General features: G+C 35.3%; 2 protein-coding genes across 5 annotated transcripts in view; one reads left to right on the top strand and one right to left on the bottom strand.

Moving 5' to 3' along the window:
- LOC142340177 (uncharacterized) overlaps positions 1–21,521 on the bottom strand; it is a 172,538-nt gene that overhangs the window by 71,760 nt on the left and 79,257 nt on the right. The gene's annotated exons all lie outside the window — the stretch shown is intronic.
- Positions 1,434–16,660, top strand: LOC142340165 (ERC protein 2-like). Of its 2 annotated transcripts, none has more exons than XR_012759056.1 (10): positions 1,434–3,452; positions 4,124–4,711; positions 8,947–9,846; positions 10,161–10,316; positions 10,824–11,049; positions 11,669–11,832; positions 12,234–12,317; positions 12,665–12,799; positions 13,109–13,889; positions 16,364–16,660. XR_012759056.1 is itself a non-coding variant. In XM_075390676.1 (10 exons), exons 1-10 carry the CDS (start codon positions 2,949–2,951, stop codon positions 16,390–16,392), a joined length of 2,946 nt encoding a protein of 981 aa, XP_075246791.1. In that variant the 5' UTR covers positions 1,435–2,948; the 3' UTR covers positions 16,393–16,660. The 2 variants fall into 2 exon arrangements, 1 of the variants encoding a protein (XP_075246791.1); XM_075390676.1 differs by having other exon boundaries at positions 1,435–3,452; positions 13,109–13,268.

Here is a 21,521-nt window from a genome sequence, read left to right as displayed (position 1 = left end):
GGTACGAATAAAATGTACGATAATGCCAACAAATCACTGATGGGATTAGCTGAGACAATGGACGAAATCCTTATTTAATTACCAAGCTGAAGTTAAACGGCTTTCAAAAAAGAAAAATGAAATTTGTTGCTCTTCAAGGATAGCCAACAGATTTGCACAGCTTAAATGACTGTTTTCATGACATTGCAAGAGAAATCAATAAAGCATTTTTTTCACATTAGAAATTCAGAACTCGACACCTCTGCCCCGATGGTATTCACCCAAATCAGCATGACATACGGGAACTGGAATCTAACTACAGGAGAGCTATCATGCCTTTTCAAGCATGGAATTTAGCAAAAGATGCATGGAATTTAGCTGCTAAAGGTAACCTGGTATCTTTTACTCTGCTATCTTTTAACTTCTCTATTGTGACCATGTATGTGCTTTTAGTTTAAATATTTCAAGTTATCAAACACAAGTTTTAGCTCTTTGAGCGGTCACAGAGTATTTTTGAATCCTAGTCCACTTTCCTCCAATCTTGCGTCCATCAATCTTGCGTCCTTTTGATTGATGCCGTGCAATTACCCTCTAATAATTATACTTCAACCGCATAATTTTGTACCAAAAATTACCCTTTAAAAAACTTCTAATCAGAGCTCATTCAACTGCTGATTATATCATGTGCCTCGATGCTCTAAAATAAACAGCAAACTAACAACAATGAAAAAATCAGTACACGTAACTATCAGCTATGCTTTAATGGTTTAATCACGTTTTCCACGGAACTGATAAAAATTTTCTTCATTGGAAACAAAACATTTTTCCATCTCTTTTTGTTTGCTTTTCGCTCGCTCCAAAAACAACAACCGAGCACAGCGTTTGCTCGCACGTGAATTATCCCGCCACAAGTACAAACCGTAGCTTTAATGCTCGCTTCTGCACGTTGGCGCGTTCGTGAACAAAAGAAAATAGATTTGTGTCAGTTTGGAGGGAGAAAAATGCTAATTTTCAACTTCAACTGTATACAGCTACAGCTATACCCCCATCCCCCCCCCCCCCGTGAGTGCTTTCACTTTTGACCATCTGGGCAGAATGGTTATGACTTCCTTTCATATTGCGCCTAGTTGGCGCACTGATCACAACATTACCCTCCCCCACCCCCGCTTTAGCCCCCACCCATATTTCAGCAGTAATTTTATTTCCCTTGCTCCTATTTTCCCTGTTGCAAAGGCCCGCGTGCGTGTAAGTTGGCCTATATTGAGCTACTAATGAGTGCAAGCTGCATTTGTAAATGCAAATAAATTCTATTAGTCAAGCGCAGCAAAAAGCGGAATAAAGCAAGAAGGCTCAAGACACAAAATCCTTCAGCTCAGTTTATCCCATTGAGGACATCGGGGGAATGGGTGGGGGGGGGGGGGGGGGGGGGAGGTGGGTGGGTGGGTGGCGGTGGTTGAACAACAATAAAGAGCACGTTGTATTTCCTACAGTTGTCTAAAAATCCACACCACAGTAGGCCATGTATGCTTTAAAACATCCCCTATTCTCTCTAGTTCTTTCTTTTTCTTTCTAATTCTTCAGAGCGCTTAGAATGAGTAAATTTGGAGTGCCTTTTTAGTCAATCGGTCCTGTTTTCCCTTTCCCTTAGAATGCTCTATTTGGATGGTATTCTGCATTATTCTTTATTCCCTAAAATCCATCGCACAGATCTATCCATCCTACCATCATAATGTGCTCGTGTATGAATACTACCGCTTACACACCATGTATTCCTAGCATACATGCATTCATATATAGCACAATACAGCAGCCTTACACACTTAATATGAAGTAAATTTGAAACGCCATTTTCAGTTCATGTGAAAAATAAACCACGAATCCTACCTCTACAATAACGGCGTGCGAAAATATTCCAAACTCACTTTGGCGCTACATTTTATATCCACTTATTGCTGCCTTACCGTTCCTTTTTTATTATTTGACTTTTCCTAACTTTTCTGACGAGCTTTATACCTTTAAATACTCGAGTGCCAAATTTCACTTAATATCTCTTAGCTACAATGGAATCGATTTAGCAGCTTTAAATATTTTTTTCTTTTCTTTACGCATTTCTGCGCAACGGCAATATGAAAATAATTTAATAAATTGGTTAACATTTGATAAAATTTAACTCTTTTGCTCAAAAGTTTCAATTTGTTGCAAAATAAATTATACTCGAGTTCCTATTACAAGATTGGCAAAATTACCAGCACTATTTCTTACAAAAATCATCAGTATAATATGCCAAAACTGTCTAAATTAATTATTGTTCCAATGCGAGCCTTAAGCTAAACTCGCTGAGTCTCTCATTCTAGAAATTTGAATTGTCGGTCAGTTTCAAACCACGTTTGAAACAGCTGAAATAGAATTAGGATCTAAATTCTAGCAAAAACTTCGGTTCTTTATCATCTCATTTCCTTTCAAAAAAAAAACGTTAGACAAAATTTCCGCTACAAAAACAAGGCTACTTTTTATCTTCTGTAAATGAACTTCTATTACACCAATTAGCGAGTAAATTAAGCAAATTTCTCGAGATAATAGAAGAAAAGACAGAGGAGCAATTTGGCAGAATGAAGTAAATTCAATGACAGTTTTATTAGATCACAATTGATCGCCTTGGGAATTGTGTTCATCCCTTCCATATCCATTTACGCACGTTCCTCCAAACTATGAGACAATATTTTTTGCCTCATTTCCCTCCCGCCTCTGAAGTATTCCCTACCAAACGCATATCGATTGCGGAACAGAATGGGGATCATTTCCTGTTCCATTTTGAATAATCAAGCACATCTATTGAGCCAAATTTAAATAACCCACAAAGACGCTCAACAAACACGAACGCGCCACAATATTATACAGCAGAGAAACCTTGAAGAGAGAGAGAGAGAGAGAGAGAGAGAGAGAGAGAGAGAGAGAGTTCCAACTGTACCATGATGTACAGCCCATCCCAATTGATGCAAGCACAGAACATTATACCCGGTGGGCCAAATTCCCAAACGGGGGCGGTAGTAGCGGGTGGAGGAGGGGCCATCAATTTAATCCCTCAACCCCCTACAATGATTCCCAGTAACCTTGCGACTGGTGGCCCTGTAGGCGCTTCTGGGGTACCCTACATGAATGGAGGCAGCGCCTTCTCTCCTCCCAACGTGCACTTATTAGCCCAGCAACCCACCCAACAACAACAACATCAAACACAGTCCGCCCAGGGTTTACTGGCAAACGGACCTCATCAAAACAACCCAGTGTCTGTATCGCCCCACTTCCTACAACCTGCTACACAGATGGCTGCCCAGCAGGGAGTGACTTTGCTCTCGCCTCATCACCAAGTCCAATCTGCTAATGTTGCAGGCCAAGCGGGGGGTATAGTGACACAGCAACCACCTATGCTCACTGATTTGGGCGATCAGGTCAATTGGCTTAAGGGCGAATTGAAGGTTGGCTGATATTATTAAATTAGTTCGGATAGATTAATATAGATCAAATTGAAATAGGGCTAATTCACGTGCGCAAATTTCATTCACCTGTCCCTCGGTGTAACAATGTTGAGATAAGTTTTCTGCACGCGAACAGTTGAATGTAGCTATCAGAGGTATCTTACATCTGAAGATGTTAGACCTGAAGTTATATAACTAGAATCAGTACGAAATAAATACATCCAGGAATCATTTATCAAAACGCTAATACTTTTTTCCGTTCCATAATACAACCCCAATATTTTGGGAAATGGAACATAAAAATTCTACATTTCGTTAAGAATTCATAATAACAACTAAGTTGGAAAAGGTCCTGTTCAACAACGTGGTGATATTTACGAAATGAACGTTTATATTAAAAAGTAAACAGTCAATTGCATTCCCGTGTATTTCTCTTCATTTCTCTGTTACTTTCTTGATCCTGATATTTTGATGAGTATGAGCTCTCCGCTCATTGGGTGCTTGAAAAAGAAAGTTCTATATAATATTTACCCTCTCTTTGGGGGAAACAACCGAAAAAAAACTAATCAGCCACTCCACAGTAATGGATCAGCATCATGTAGGAACATCACAACTTCCTACAGGCCGTAACCAAATTAAATTACCCATTTTAATTACTCGCTCAATTTCAGACGAAGGAAGCCAAATTAGAAGAATGTCAGCTTAGCATCAAGAGTTTCTGGAATCCCGAACTGAAAAAGGAAAGAATGGCCCGAATGAGTGACAATGAGAAGTACCAGCAGTTGAAACAAAACTACGACAAACTCTTAGCCGAAACAGATCGCAATTCGGTCGTGATCCAACAGCTACACGAAGAGTTGCAACATCAACGAGATCATCCAAGTCAAAACGAATCGGAGGGTGGTAGAGTTACTGCACTTAAAGTTCAACTGCATCAAAAGGAAAACGAGGCATTTCTACTGCGCAAAACGCTAGAAGAAATGGAACTTCGAATTGAAACCCAAAAAGAAACTTTAGCATCACGTGATCAAAGTATAAAGAAGCTTCTAGAAATCATTCAAGACAGAGGACTGGCCAATAACATGGAAACCAACTTAGACTACAGTCAGACCAAATTGAAAAATGTCGAGTTGGAAAGTCAGCTTAGTGAGCTGAGGGGGAAACTGAACACGAAGGAGAACGAAGTGAACAGTTTGAAAGCGGATCTAATTCATCATTTGGACACAACATCAGCCACAGCTGCTGCCAACTCTAATCCGGTGAGCTGTCATTCATTCTTACTTTCTCAATACCTTTCCATATCCCCCATCGCGAAAAAATCCTGAAAATAAGTTCAGGACAGCACAAATGTCTGCAACTATTTTCACCATTAAGAACAATACTTCATTAATTTTGAACGGTCGTTATATTTGAGCAAGAAGATGAGGTGAATTTTTATTGAAAATTCATTTCTTACACAATTGCACCCATTTCTGAGGAGTTTAATTTTTTCCATTTTTTTCTAAGATAAATATGGCTCAAAATTCAACAGTTGTTTGACAAAATGATAGATTTCGGTTATGTAGCGCAAATGAATGCAATTAATGCACTGAAAGAGTAGCTGGTTAAAATTCAGCAAGATAAATGCCTTTTGAATAACTATAACGTAGGATGTAAGTGACGTAGGTTAAGTTAATCAAGTTTGCTGATGAAAGCAAATAACTTCAGATACAATTTTCAGTCTTGAGAATGGGCAATGGTTGGTCATAGATAAGACATACAAAAATTCGTACTGTAGAATCTTTCCAAGTTGGTTGAAGGCTAAATCATCCCTTATCATCATCACATGCATCCTAGATAAACTCCTTCGTATAATAATAATAATAATAAAATGAATTCAAACCAAACATGTTTCCACCATCTTGGTTTTGCCACACTTAGGGGAGGTTCAATTTTGCTTAAGGTTTTCTAATGGATCCCATCCAGAAGGATAGCAGCAGTATCTGAATTTAGATATTGCTTCCGTTTAGATAATGTCGTTGCATATCGGCTTCAAACTATAAGTACTTTGCATAGCGGTCTCTTTTGTAATTCAAACAAAAAGAATTAACTTTTTGTTTTACAAAAAAAAAGATAAAATTATTTTGAACGGCCTGCATAAAATCCATAAAAAATTTTCGATATTTTGTTAAACAGAATTAAACCAAAGTGATCGAACGTTCTCTGACATGATGCGGAAGAAAACTTCAGTATACAGAATATAAAAAATGTTATTTACCACCATTTGAAGACTAGTTAATAACAGCTTAATGCAACAAAATGGCAAAATCTTATTGTGTACAACGCAAATAAATAACGTTCATTCACTCAGAAATTAGAAAAAATAACCAAAATTCAACTGAATAAAAGCTTCTTGATAAATACAACATGAGCCACAAATGACGGGCAAAAATAATCCAATTAGCTGGCGTAACCATAAAAATAACAACAGATACATCTTTTCTCATTTTTGATAATCTGGTTTAGATACCAAATTAGATGGTTTATCAGAAAGTCTTGTGACAATGCTCTATAGAAGCTACCTTATCCCTACCTTTTATCCGTTATTACTATTGAAGGCATTACACACAAACTCCTGAAAAAAAATTAATGTCCCCCAAAAACTTTATTCACAGTTCAAATTTTGCATACAGCTAATTTTGCCAACAACACCTGATGATTTTTTGACACTTTTTAGCGGAACTGTTCTATTAACTTTAAAAATTGACCTATTACTAAGTGCTAAAGTCGACAATTTGCACTCAGGAATCCTTTTATTGTGAAAATTGTTTTTCTATGTTGGCAGGACACTTCACTAGGAAAAACAAAGAGTTTTTGTGGTAAAATTAACACCTAATTATATATACGAGAATGCGCTGATACTATTTTCAAACTGCCTCGCCAAATAGAGGAACAAAATTGTGGTTCCGATAGCTGGCGTTTTCGACTGAGTTTGGAATTCGTGATTCCTGAATCGTTCAGAGAAACTCAAAACTTCCTATGTTTGAATGCTATCCTGTTCTCACTTCTGCGATACACTTGCTCTAACCCTTCACTTTCCACGCTGCTTGGCAGCAACAATCTTCCGCTGCATCTCCAGTGATTGCCCAATACGTCTCTGGACTCCAATTTAGCGTTAATCCCCATACTATGAAAAGAACCTGCTGTTTTTCTTATAGCTGCTCTCTTGATGCTGGCATTCTAAGCACTGAACAATTGAGGAGAAAATCGGTTTGGTTCAAAAATCAACGGTTGCAAGTATTTTAGGTGAATTTAAAAAAAATCGTGGAAAAACTAATTATTAAACATTCTACGCTACATTTTTAAACATTCTACTGCTGAATTGTGTTCTCAAAACTTCATCTTTTCAACGCAAACAAAAAATGGAAACTTAAAAACAAAATTATACTTAAGAAGTCACATAAACCATAAATTAAGAACTACAAGAGAAGTTTTGTACATAAGTAGTTTACAAAAATTATCAGGTAAAATTAGTGCATTCTATAAAGTACCGTAGTTTTTTATCCATAACATTTACTGGTGATTTAAGATTATGCATACGATAATTCTAGTTCTGCTCGTTTCAGGGTCCACATTTATGTTAGAAAACTGAAAAAAAATCAGTGCAGACAATAAAGGTCCATGGGGGTAGATTTATTAAAACCATTATTTACATAGTATAATATAATCAGTATATTGCAATTTTCATGCTTAAGTTGATAGCAAGAATTGCTTTTCCCAATGACCGATCAATTTTTTTCAAATAAAAAACAAACAATCAAATACTATAAACATAAACGGACTAACGTCGGACGGATTACTCTCAAACTACTGGCCGGGCTATAAGTTTAGAAGGGGGTTCGAACTCGTGGCCTCGCGAATGAGAATCCAGGAGTAAACTATCAGCTACACGGGCTATGACGCACACGTTTAGAATAATTGCTTCAAACTTCGTTCGAGAGAAATTAAACAACATCAAAAAGAAATTGGGTAATATTATCGGCGCTGTTTTCTCCAGGCCATTATACAAACCATAATAAAAGTAAGAAAACGCATTTTGTTCACAAATGCTAATTAGAAAGTTTTCCACAAAAATGCTAATTAGAAAAACAATCGCGTGAAAACATTTTACGAGTTAGACCAGTTCATTATTTACCAACAGCTATTCGAAATACAAATATGCTATATAAAATGTAAAATTTGCGCACTAGGCGTTCTGCCCAAACATTTTACTATGAATGGGTTGGCATTCGGCTAACATTCGGATAATTTTTTAACCTAAACACAGGCTTATACTTGAAGGCGTTCTGACCAATAATGACTTTTTCAAACATAAAAGCAATTTTTTTACAGTGAAGAACAATTCTGCTGCACTGTCGAAAAAGGCAAAAAGGCACTGCCTGCTATTATACAAAGAGCTTTAAGGTTGGTGGATTTTGAAACATCGAAGATGTAGCGCAGTCTACATTCAAAGGGTAATAAATCAATTTATGAGCTAGACACTATTTGTGACGTCAAATAGATGCATTGATATTCGCCATTTACAGCTTCAAAATCAAATTGAATCACTTGTCGTGTACCAATTTCTCGATCGTCAGAAGGAGGTGAAATTGTATACGAGCGTAAGAACATAAAAATGCTACAGTAAAACTGTCGCACAAAGGTACTTACACTAACTAATTCTGTCACCCGTCTGACAAATTTACATTTGAAGCATGAACAAAATCAAGTTCACGTTTTCACGGCCTTCTCGTTTTCACTCTCAAAAGAGCACAAGATAAATGTTGATAAATGGGACAAAAAGGTAAAATAAGTGGGAGCGACGGGGAGGGCGGGGAATTAATTCTATTAAAACCAGCAGCAGCAGCAGGGCAAATGTTGCTGATTTGCAGTACGCTTCTATCCTTAACCAAAGATACAAAATAACACACGAACATAGTACCATCTTACCATTATTTCTGTTTCACATCCCGTTTGCATCTCGCGGAGGAAATGGAAGAAATAATACGTTTATTTCCCAACGGAAGACTAAAATACTTTCATTTTTAATGACATTACGTACGTTTTGGCACGTACTAGCGTACATTTTGGCCTACAATTTTTTTCAGTACATTTTTTGAAAGCTAACAATGTAATTCCGCTTTGTAGCCCAGTATTTTTCGCCTTTTATTTACTAGACCAGATTTTTCCATATTTAAATGACACGTGAAATACGTCTCAAATTATTACCCTTATTGTTACAAATAATAGTCATGTATCTGCGTATCCGTTTCTACGAATAATTCATTCGCAAAAAGAATAAAATTGTTAATCAGATCCTCTTTTGGGTAATAAAAAGTGTTGTGTATCTTTACCGAATATACCAATCGTAATCCCCCATTAAAAAGCACTGCTTCAAACAAACAAGCATTACCGTGTGCTTTTTTAACGTAGACTTATCACTCAACTAGTTATTAATGGTTATGAATTTCTGCAGGGATCATCATCATCAGGTCAAGCCAGTAACGCGTCAACGGTCGAGTTAACAGCAAAACTTCAGTCTTATCAAGCAGTGCTCGAAAACAAGGAAGACACAATTCGAACATTACAACACAGAATCGATTATTTGGAAGAAGAGGTCAACAAATACAGAATCAGTAGCGGAATTTCAAACATGAACAACTTAGATAACTTCAGTAAAAGTCAGATTTATGGCGAACACCTGAACTTTCTCAAAAATAAAGTGGAACAACTTCGTTCTGATATTTCAAGAAAAGATTCAGAACTAATAGCTGCCCAGACAAAGCTAGATATTCTGACAAAACAGAACATGGATTATTCTAGTCATATTAATGTGCTAAGAGAAACCTTATCAGCTAAAGAGCAACAAAACAGCTCTTTGAAAGCAGATTTAGACGCCGCAAGAGCTAGACTCCAAGAAAAGCAAATCCAACTTCAGAAAAAGTCTATGGATTTAGACAACATTCAGATTGAAAGGACAAATTTTGAGCAGGAATTACGGGACGTAGTACAAACAAAGGAAAAGAAAATAACCCAACTTGAAAGAAAAGTGTCGCAGTTAGAAGATCAAGTTAAAGATCGGGATTCAAGAATTCAGACCTTATCTGCAAAAACTGTCAACACTGTAGGCCATACGGAACTTGTGGAGAACTTAGAAAAGACTCTGGGCGAAAAAGAGAAACAAATCGAGAACTTAAAAGAGCAGAGAGAGAAAGATATAAAAGAGAGAATAGAAGAAGTTGATTTATACGCTAGGATAAGTAAAGAATTACAAGGGAAAAACGAGGAGCTAACTTCCCAGGTGTCAGACAAAGAGAGCCAACTTTATGACACGAGTGAACGAGCTTCCAGTCTCATGGTGTCCAATATGAAAAAGGTCCGTTCCTTTCATTATACACTGACTACCATTCAAACTACCAAAATAACAGTCGGAACCACAAACTTTTAGCGCAAACTTTTCCCTTGCCAAAATCGCTCACTAAAAAAAAACTAATTTTAAAAAAATTATAAATAAAAATATTTAGTAGAAAAATGATGAGCAATTCCTGTGTTGAAAATCATTTTGTGATCAATTCTGATGTATTTCAGAAAAACAGAGAGCGATAATAATATAGTATAGCGTAACTTCTGGATTTAGTTGACTTGTGAATCTAAAAATGTCCACCTGGCATGATAGGAAAATGATTGTAGGACTCACAGATCAAGATGTTGACCAACAATCTGATGCAGAAACAGGATGACTTGCTAGAACTAGAGAAGAAAGTGCGCAAGTTGAACGATGAGAAAGTGTCACTAGTGAAAGAGAAACAAGAGATGCATAAACAGATCGACGCTTTAGAGGAACAGGTAGCAACAATATTACAACAAGCATAGTAATTACACCTTCCTTAACGCGTACCAAGATAATTTTGAAACGAGACCAAAAATCTCTAAAGTGCAACTGAAGAAAAGCCTTAGTCAATTTTCTGCTTCTAAAAAAATATATGTAGTATGAATCGTTTATCAAAACAGTTAATACTTAATTTAATAATCCAGCTCACTTTTATGCACTTCCAAAAATAAACTGCTGAAAACGTAAGAATAGACTAAAAATATCGCTTACTGAGATGAAGTTGCCCACAAATAAATATTACAGAAACTCTACTTTGAGAATTAAATTAAAATAGTTGGACAGCGAATTTTGTCCAACCATTGCAGGAGCAAGAGAAAATAGAATTTTTGAAGTGGTAATTGTAGCATGAGTCTCAAAACATATAGTAGTCACGTACAATCACAGTAGAGACTATAACCAAGACGTGTTCATAGACCAAGTCTATGAAATATTGGAAACCATCTACAAATATGAATTTGAAGGTCAACCACTACATAGACGAGTTAGCAAAGACACAAAGTCAGTTGGACAAACTGAGTGAGGTGGTGAGGCGGAGTGACCAGGAGAAGAAAGCGCACGAGAGACGTGTGAGTGAGTTGGAGGCCAATCTGAACAATGTGAGAGAGAAACTCAGTGGAATCAAGAGGAGCAAAGACGACGAGAGAATCATCAATGCTCAACTTCTCAATGACGCCAGGAAACGTGAAGGTCGTTCACTTCTGATAGCTTTCTTTTTTAAAAAAATAGACCTTTTTGTCTTGGAATCTGTAAAACTTAACCACCATGAAACTTCATCTTACAGAATGGAACCAGCAGAATCCTATTCCTCCGAACACAAATGAGGCGTCACAGATTGGAATTGCAATCTAAGCAGGCTGCAATATTTTAGGCGAAAACATGAACCCTATTACAAGTTGACCTTAAAAGACGCCAACAGACCATGATTTAACAGTAGCCTGTAGCAGATATCGAACCCAGAAAAATATAAGCAAAGAGTCGGTAAATTTAACAAGCGCAATTAATGAAACAATGCTATTATTATACACGACTAAACAGGCTCTCAGGGTATCGTAAAGAACGTATTGTATATTTTCGAAGATGACCTAGAATACTCAAAAATTTAAAATACCCGTCACAACACTTGGTCTACTCCCAGCTCTACATTTATATATTTACTAAAGCATTTTATATTTTACAATTTTATCTGTAAAATCAATAGCTAAATTATTAAATAGTACAAGTAGATGATGCCCATGGATAATGAGCGTGCTTGCAATCTCAGGAAAGATTTATGCTTTATCATAATGAAAAATGAAAGAGTTGACAGGTGAGGTGATCCACGACGTGCAAGAGCTTCAGGAGATAATAGTTGAGAAAGAGAGGAGGATAGGGGAGCTAGAGGCAGCATTGGGAGAGACGGCCAAAATCACAGTGGCCAGAGAGGCTGCACTGGACCAACACCACAAAGTCACCAATCATGCTCAGCAGAAGGTAGTAGTAAGAAATGTGTAAACCTAAACTCACTTTTTGCCACATTTTCCCCAAACATGTTCCATCATGCGCGCGGATGGAAAGTTCTAGGCAATTTTTCCCGGTATGTTAGGATTGATGCCTGAATATGTAAACGACTTACCTCAGCTCTTCGTTTGTAAGGGATATTTACTCAAACTGTGCGGATGAAATCACTCTTGATAACCCCTTTTTTAATTTCTTGTTGCAAAATTTTATTTTCCATTGCACAAACCAGAGTGAGAAGTTGACAACTTTGCAGTTTTTTCAATGTTTTTTTTATAAAACTGAAAATTTCAAAAATTAGCAGGGGCAATAACACAAAAGGAAAGAGAAGAGAGAAAGAGAGGAAAAAGAGATTAGATTAAAGTGTGTTTGCTTAGATAGAACAGCTGCAAGTTGACAATGAGGATCTGCAGAAAGCCATTAGTATCAGCAACAAGAAGCTAGCCGACCTTGCCTTCCAGGTACACCACAAACTAATATGAGCAACCCTCGAATGGGGGTTGCTCCAGGCTGCTTTTGTTGGTAGTAAGACACAAAACACCAAAACCTCCTAAAGCCCCATGATCAGAAACGATCAGAGACTGTTCGCAATTAACATGTCCTAATTTCCACTCACATAATCGAACAAATTTAAATGACTCAGCTATTATAAATTTCAGCTACAGAGTTTCGGGTCACTTTATTGATAGATATGGGTTCATGTTAGTTTGACCCTCAAAACAACAGTTTCTCACTTTTGCTAATAGGTTCTGGTTTCTATGTAGCTTTAATTTGAACATATGCGAAGTTTAAATTTGGCGTTGATTAGATAACAGAGAAAGAGGCTAAGGTCCAGCAACTGCAGATGGACAGAAAGAGACAGATTGAGGAGGTTTTGCAGATGAGACAGGAGGTACTCTTGGCAACCATCAACGAGAAACAGGCCAACATTTCCCTATTAGAGGTACACACGACCACAAAACACACTTAACCATGTTTTCATCCCTATTTCTTTTCGCAACAAGTGTCTATTTCTCAACGTCTCACATTTCTATCCCTTGCACCTCGTCGGGTGAAGCGAGAATGCAAATCGTGCAAGAATTGTAGAATAAAACTGGAACTAAATCCACGAAATGATCGGCAGCATTCTGGTTGACGTTAGATTACTCAAAATTGTTCTAAGATAGTGCTGTGACTTCAATATTTGCTCACTTGTAAAAAAGTACTTCTCACAGAATTTCATTTTCAGTATAAGCAATAAATGTTCATTTAGGCGGCAGGAACTCCGAACCCCATAGTCACTCGCGACCTCAAAAGACTTCACGAAGAGAAACAGAAATTACTCAGACAGCTGAGCGACATGAACGAAAAGAGGGCCAAAATGATACACGCAATAGAAAACAAACTCAGTGGGAAAGCTAAGCCTTCCAGAGGTACTAATCAACAATCCAGTTATCCTCCACACCCATTCACCAAATATCATGATCCAAATTTTTTTCATTAGTACCAACAGTGGCGACATTTCCCTCAATCAATGTCTGAATATTATCATCCACAATGGATGCTTTTACGCACTTACAATATTGTATGGTTAGTTTTAGTAACTATGACATAATATTTATGGCCAGTCCCGTATATACTGTCATTGAAACCGTTATGAAAGCAAAAACGCCATGTTGCTCACATAAACTTATGAAAACGATTAATTTGTTGACGGGCAAGAGAAAATTAGACGCACTGTGGAAAGTCTATGATTATTTACGGTTAAGCATTTGACACACTTGTAAAGAATATGAATCAACACACACAAAAGGGACATCTTTGCAAAGCCATTCAGAATGTTATCAGAGCAAAGAACGCACATTAGTCTGTTCACGCTAATACCAGTGCTCGTAATTTTAATGTCAAAATTAACATTCCCAATAACTTTCTCCTTTTATGTGACACTTTTTGCCACGCTTTGCTCGATTGTGAGTTAACATTCTATTCATTCTCGCACTTAGATATCAATTCTTATTATTTACTGTCACAGTCGTAGAGGATTCAGAATAGCTGTAAGTTGTCTTCTCATAATAATCGTCGATTTCTCTTTTATAGATCAGTAATAGCCAAAACTATTTTCAAAGCAGTTTTTAATTTCAAAGCTTTAATGCCAAAACTCAAAAATTATGTCCAAAGTTGACCGAAAATAACTGTTTCGTACACTCAGCTCTACAAACTATCCGGCAAAGAACACTTTTGTAGTCGTCCAACATTTAAAAAAAATTACAGGTCTATATGGGAGGTCTTCCGTCAAAATTGCACTTTTTAACGTATGGTATAGAAACAAAGGGTATAGAAACAAATAGTTTTGTAATTCATTCAGGTCACTTCTGATTTTTTTATTTTAAAATTACCGGTTTTATTTCAGGTTTGAAAAAGAACAGTTTTAAAAATCTAAGGAAAGCTGGACAAAAATATCTCCATGGGGCATATATAGCTTCTGGTTCTGATGTAACAAAACAAAAACTCCCTAAATATCGGAACTGAAATTATCAAAACGGACGTTATTTTTACAGAAAATCGTATGACTTAACAAAATACAAAATAAAAAATGGATTAATTTTCTCTAGTTAATCGGCAGTTTGAATCAAAGCATTTTAACGACATCAAAATCAATTAATTGGGAAACGCATTTTAAAATGTTGCTATCTTTTTTAACTCAATCTTCCGTCGGTTTTTCTCGACACTTTACATGATTATATTAATATTATTCATCATACTCTTCTTTTGACCTCCATTTGATTAGCTGAAACAGTACTGGGAAAAAAAGTTGATTCATCTGAATTACTACTGGAGTCTCAGGTTATTTGCACTTCAAATAACAAAAGGAGATGTCAATTTTTTTAGAAGTGAAAAAAAATTGTTCTAAATTTCTGCGAATACTTACGCCAAAACCGAAGATCATGTCCTGTGCTCTAGTTAATTCATGGTTTGATTTTGACTTTACAAGATGTTTATAGAGCTGATGATAGGATAGCTCACTTTATTATTTGAGAAAAAGACGAAATAAAATGCATGGATATTTTATCTACAAAAAGAGAAATACGACAACTTCATTATTCATCGAGAAAAGTTTTTTTTACAAAATTAAGAAATATGTTGCATGGACATTATGGGCCACGCACAGACTCGAACGTGCGATCCTGTTAGTTTTGAAGAAATAGTTTCAAAAGAGGGAAAATACATCAAGGGCGAAGTACAAAATGGAGAAAACCATTGCTAACAAAAATTTTCAATCATTTACTATTGCTCTATTTCTCCTTAATGCGATAAACATCTTTTAAACAAAACTTTCTACAAGGGATTTCTAGAAAACAATGCCAAAAGTCTATTTTTCAATGTTATAAAACATAAAGCAAGCTTTTGAGAAAGCTGACATTTCAGAATTAAATTGGCACTTTCATCGGTGGATGGGATATTAGGCGAAAACTGGATTATGCAAACAAATTTTTTTATAGCCATTAGGCAAAAATTTTGAACTAAAGTGTTGTGGACATGAGGCTATTACCAATTAAAGCACTTAAGGATGGAACTTCAAAATTCACTTTACTCCTATAAGTGTTTCTAACAAATGTCCTCACATGAAAATGAATCAATAAAGCACAATTAAAATTTATCATTTTTGCAAATTATTTTGCCTATCCTTAACAATCCGGCAAAGGTGTTTGGCAAAGGCAAATAAATTAAGAAAGAATAGAAAACATGAAAATTATTCATTGCTTTATTCTAAATAGTATAGAGTTATGGGACAAAAAAATTGAGAAAAATGTTTCCATAAATGCTGAACGGACAAAATGAAGTGATACAAATGCTCAATATTAACGAAAACTGTAACTGTTTTTTAAGCTATTGTCATGTAGAAACATTTGTTAGGGGCACTGGAGTACTTTATAGCGTCAAGTGGATTTCGAGGAACCGCTTATAAGTGTTTTAATTGGTATTCGCCAAATGTTCACAAAACTTCAGTTCAAATTTTTCGCCTAGTGGCTACAAAAAATAATCGAGTTTTTACCTAATATCCTAGACCCCATTTTACTCCATGGTTGATTCGTGAAACTTCAACCAGAAATATCGAGCATTAAAAACAAATATAGAGCTTCTAATTAGAACGAAGAAAATTCTACGATGAGTTTGAACAAAGTCTAAAAAAGAAGATTAATCTATTGCATCACACTATACAGCATTGTTAGATATCACAAAATAGAATTTGATTTTCACCATTTAAATTTTTTTGTAACACAGTATCCATATTTGATAAATTCACTACAACATCTATCAGAACACTGAAAATAAAAATTGCATAAAAACTTGCTAAATAGACTTGCTAATAATTTCTGTACTTTCTTTAATTCCAAGGCATTTAATTCTCAATGGGCGTAATATTGGCAAAAAAAATGAATCAATCATTAAAAGTGATTATAATGAGAACTAAATTCACAGAATTATCTAAACAGCAAATTGGGATATGAGTTTTCACTATTTTCAGGTTTAGAGGAAGACGGAGTGTGGGCGTAGCAGCCACGGTGAAAACATCGAACAATAAAATTCTCTCAACTCTGCTACAGTGAAAAGCCATCCAAACTCAACAGTCTTCAAGCGCACTTTAATCAGAAGCAATGTAAATATTGATATCAAAAATATTAATAGTCCGTTTTAAATTTTAATCAAGAGATACTACTTTAATTGAATACGTATTTGAATACAGATTTATTTGTAAATACCTCACTTTTCATTTGTATCTATAATATCCAAGTCTTTTTCGTAATTGCAATTTAAAAATTCCTATATTTTTACACTGCTACTGAATTTACTAAGCGAATAATGCTGGCTCAACGAATATAGATTCATTTTATGATTAACTACTCACTTTCAGCACCGACAACAGTTAAAAGCACTAAAACGAAATTATTTTAAAACGCAATACGGCCTGCCTTGTTTGTACTTTAAAAAAATCATGTCGCAGACTGGCGATCATAAGAGTTTGGATTCAGAGCTTTTGGTAGAACTATAGTCTTTCTTGAGGTGGCTTTTTTATTTGTACAAATTTTAATTTGCTCCAAATTAAAAGAGAACGAGGACACAAACGTTCAACTATAAACGGAAATAACCATATTAGGCAAGCCTTCGTATGATTTGATACAGCGACAGCTAAGCGAGAAAACCTATCAACAGCTTTAAAAAGGCAAGACACGTTGAAGAAAATACTTCGCATCTACCGAAATCTAAGTAATTACAATTCCAACACATTTTGTTTGTTTTGATAGATTTTAGTTAGAATTGAGAAAACTGATTTAAGTACGTACAGTCAATTAAGAATTCGACAAACTTCAGCCCAAAGAACAATTCAACTCTAAAACTTAAAGGTGGGCATCAAAAGCTTAACAGAGCTCTGGTTTCTGAGCCGGAAGCGAGCCACAAGAAAAAACGAAAACACGTCAAACTTGAGAAGTATATTTTACGCACGGTATAATTTTGGCATCCTTGAAAAAAAATTCTTAAATTTGTAATAAATGCCCGCCGCGCGGAAACTTTTCACAATACAAGAACATAGCCGACAAACTGTCCGAAAACAGCCGTCGTTGACGCGCTTAATGCACGTCGGGATTGAAACAGAAAAAGGAAAAAAAGAGATAAATTGACCGAATTTTTTTGCGTTTTTTTTCAGTGTCAAAAAGTGATCTAATTTGACGTGAAGTTTCAGTTAGATTCTAAAACTATACTTAATTCAGCTTCTAAACTAAAAGCTAAAAAGCTGAATACCAATCTTAGCTAACAAACACTCTAATGAACTTTGATAACCTAATTCTCAATACCTTAATGACCGGGCTTAACGATCATACCGTCTCCTTTGATTTCGCTCTTTTGAGTTTGAAAGTTTTCACCAAATTGCGTAATTGAAAATGTGAAACAAATTTAATATCCTTTCAGTTGAAACAGTGAGTGAAGTAAGTCAGAAGTCAAACGTGAAAATTGTGAATTATGTAAAACAAAAAACGTTATCAAAAAGTAAAGCGAATTAAAAAAAACATAGCAGGACAATTCCTGCTTACAAGTCAAAAATTTTCATGGAATAAACAAAAACCTAGACCTAGAACGGATTATAAGTAATTTGGAAAAACCATTTCCAAAACAAACGAGATCAAAAAAATTAAAAAAAAAACAAAATCAAAGTCAAAGAGCCGAATGTGACCAAACCTAGGCCTAGAATGAACCATTATTAGATTGGTAAAACCATAAATCCCATTCGAAAAGTCGAAAAAACAGTAAAAAATCATAGGGAAATTGCCGCATGTGAAAAAAAACCACTAGCGAGAAACTTTTGTTCAAACACGGTTTTCTCACTCTACTTTAATATTAGAGTGACCAAAATTCACGTCGCAAAATCAATCGTTTTTTCGTTCCAAGTCCTGTTTCGGCGTAACCGAAATCACTACTCCAATTTGACTTCAAAAATCATGCATAGTCGTAATAATCATAGAAAAGACAAAGCAACAGAATAATATTAAAAGGCAAAAAATTGTTTAAAAACAATACCAAGGCCCAGAGAAAATTTCAGAAATTAGTGATCAGCCAAAACATTGGAAGAGGCTTTCCAGCAAACCTTCAGTACTGCGTTATTTTAATTGAAATCGATTGCAAAACAAAGAAATGACTAAAATCTAAGAAAAAGCTGAAAAGATTTTTAACAACTGAAAAAGCAATATAACGAAAATAAAAGTAGGTGCCAGGAGAACACTATATCTAGAATGTGAAGTATATCCGCAAATTTTTAGAAAGACCGAGACAAAACGTCTAGTGATTGATTTTTGTTCCGACACCTCTTGAGGGGGGAGTAACTATATACTCAAATGTTTTTTATTCAGACAATTTCGACCGATCGATATATTCATCGTAGAAAGCTGAGAGTGGTATCATTAAAAAGTCCCTCCAACGTAGAATATGGAATTAATGAAATTTTTTCGAACTTCGTATATTACAGGGAGTTATCAAGTTTGGAAGTTTTGTCAATAACAGACGGATTTCCGTTGTTTTTATTCAAATTTTCCAAAATTTTGCCTAAAATTTCGTCAATTTTGCTAAAATTTGTAGAAAATTGAAAACAATAGTACAGTTGATTTTATTTTTGGAGACAAAAAGTATTGTTGACTATTTTGATTTATTTATTCTTTTGGCTAAGATTTTGGTTAAATATTTCAAAATTCAGCCTTTCTCATCAAAAATTGCCCGAAATAGGTCTCTTTAGTTCACTTTGATTAAATTTGCCGGAATTGCACAGCCAAAGACAACAAGCACAGACTTTGTTAACTGCAAAGAGATCTAGTTTTACTTCCATTACCAGAGTAGTCTAGAATCAAAATTTTGCCGTTTTGTTCTAACTTTAATCTATGATTATCAAACACGCATTAATTAATTCTGATATCTTAACTAGCAAGCTAGAAACTATTCAGATCTATAACCTTCGAAACAATTGGTGTTTTCTTAATGGACGAAAAGCAATAGCGAGGCTGGTTTTAGTCGAATAATAATTCGGATTGTTGTCAGTCGGTCTTTTTTAAAATTCAATCTTTTGTATGTTAAATAAAAAACAGAACAATTCAAATCAAAACTCACTGTTGGCAGGTCCATATGGCTTCCTAAACAGTTCCGAATTAAAGTATCTAGTTTATTTAACCGAAAGATTACGGTCGTTTTGGCAAAAAATATTTGCTTTTTAAATAAACAATGGCTTATTGAAAATTGCCACTATTTTCGCTTAACTTGCTCAATTTGTAGCTTAGTGTCAGCAAAGAAAGAATCCCTCTACTTCCTCTTCTTTCTACTGAAATGAAACTTGATCTTTTTTGCGGTTTTACACGTTAAGTTATTGTTTTCTGGCTTTGATACTACGAGATTTCATACTTTTTTGATTTTTTGGTATTGGCCCATGTTTCACGTTTTTTTTCTTGTTTTGTTACATTTTTAACAAATCAAACATTAAATTATTGGCGTTAAAATTAAGGCACAATTGAACATATAAAAGTCTTGAAAGACATAGGTTGTTGTTTTAACGGCTTTGACACCCCCTTTCTCGAAGAATTTAATTATTTTTTTACAATTGTCTTCAATTGTCGTTTTTACTTCGTCTTCTAAGTCGTATTAAATTACCTGGATAATGTGACAAGAATATCTGAGCCTTTATTCTGATTTGAGTGGATAGCTGATGGCTTTCATGACTTCGAAAACAATTGTTTTCAGAAACAAAAAAACTCTTTTTAACTTTGTTTAACGTCGTTCTTCTCTTTTTGTTACCTAGTCTCGTTAATTAAAGGTCACATATGAAATTGTTGTCATCAGAGGAAGGTGCAAGTTTTCACAATCTCATGTTCTTTTAAGAAGCAGTTATGAATTTAATGGCTTCGCATTAAATTAACTGGATAATGTGACAGGAATAACTGAGCCTTTATTCTGATTTGAGTAGATAGCTGCTGGATTTCATGACTTCGAAAATAATTGTTTTCAGAAACAAAATACTCTTTAATTTTGTTTAACTTCGCATTTATGTTCTCTTTTCTCTACTTGTTACCTAGTCTCGTTGAGTACAGGTCACATATAACATTGTTGTCGTCGAAGGAAGGTGCAACTTTTCAAAATCTCATGTTTTTCCAAGAATTCGTTATGAATTTACTGGCTTCGACACGGGTTTTTTGCACAAAAACTAATTTTTGATTTTTGTCTATTTTCAACGTTGTCTATATTCTTTTTGTAGAAGTAACACATATTCTGAAAAAAAACAGGTCTCCAGCGCTTCTAGGCGAATAGGCGATCCTATTTAACCCATCTCATTTTGTAGCTAATGGTTTTCATGACTTTGAAAAAAATTAATTTCGAAAAAAAACATAAGAATTACTTAATTTTGCCCCTTTTCTCCTTTTCGGAACACTTGTTGCCTACTCTGACGATAGGCTCTATACTACATTCTTGGCATTCGAGGAAAGCTCAATTGAATATATTTTGAGGAGGAAATATGGCTTAACGGCTTCACACAACGTTTTCTCGCAAGTTCTAATTTAATTTCTTTCTTGTCTCTATTTGTTGTTCTTTTTGTAACCGCCTAAAAATTGATTAATGACAGGTCTTAATGCCCTCCTATAGAAGCGTATGCGATCATAACACAATTGCCTTCTAATGGTTTTCATTACTATGAAATTAATTGTTTTTAAAAATATAAGCCAATTTTTTATCTTTGCTCTTTTTTGTTCTTTTTTGTCTAATTGTTACCAAGCTATTTTAAGGAGTGGTACCATATCTTTTCTAGTGAAGTACAAGTTATTTTGTTTAGTTTCAGTTTTATCCGACGCTATTTTGACCATGTTAGTACGTTTTTTTTAAACTGGACAAAGTTTTGTGTGTAATTAATGTTTGTTGTTATTGTTGTTTGATTTTGCTGTTCGTCTTGACTTGCTTTCTTAATAATGACAGATCTCATTAATTTAATGCGGCATCTTTTACTCCACTGGATTATTTGCGTTGGAGGCAATCTGTTTGTTCAAACACATTTGAAAAAAAATTGAATTTTTGGGTTTTTCTATCTGGTCCTCATTTGGTAGACATTTATGCCAAAAATGTGGATGAATGGGTCGGAACTGTGTGCAAACGCACCTTAC

This window comes from Convolutriloba macropyga, chromosome 1 (genome assembly GCF_964194025.1).
Source record: "Convolutriloba macropyga chromosome 1, txConMacr16.3, whole genome shotgun sequence".
NCBI lineage: Eukaryota > Metazoa > Xenacoelomorpha > Acoela > Convolutidae > Convolutriloba > Convolutriloba macropyga.
The sequence above is the reverse complement of the archived record's forward strand: the minus strand, read 5'-3'. Positions and strand labels throughout refer to the sequence as shown.

What these genes read in the sequence shown, in the direction of transcription:
- LOC142340165 (XM_075390676.1), top strand. Translation starts at nt 2,949, where the DNA reads ATGATGTACAGCCCATCCCAATTGATGCAAGCACAGAACATTATACCC. An exon ending in TGGTGTCCAATATGAAAAAG is followed by an intron (nt 9,847 to 10,160) that starts GTCCGTTCCTTT and finishes AAATGATTGTAG; the next exon opens with GACTCACAGATCAAGATGTT. An exon ending in GAAAGCTAAGCCTTCCAGAG is followed by an intron (nt 13,269 to 16,363) that starts GTACTAATCAAC and finishes CACTATTTTCAG; the next exon opens with GTTTAGAGGAAGACGGAGTG.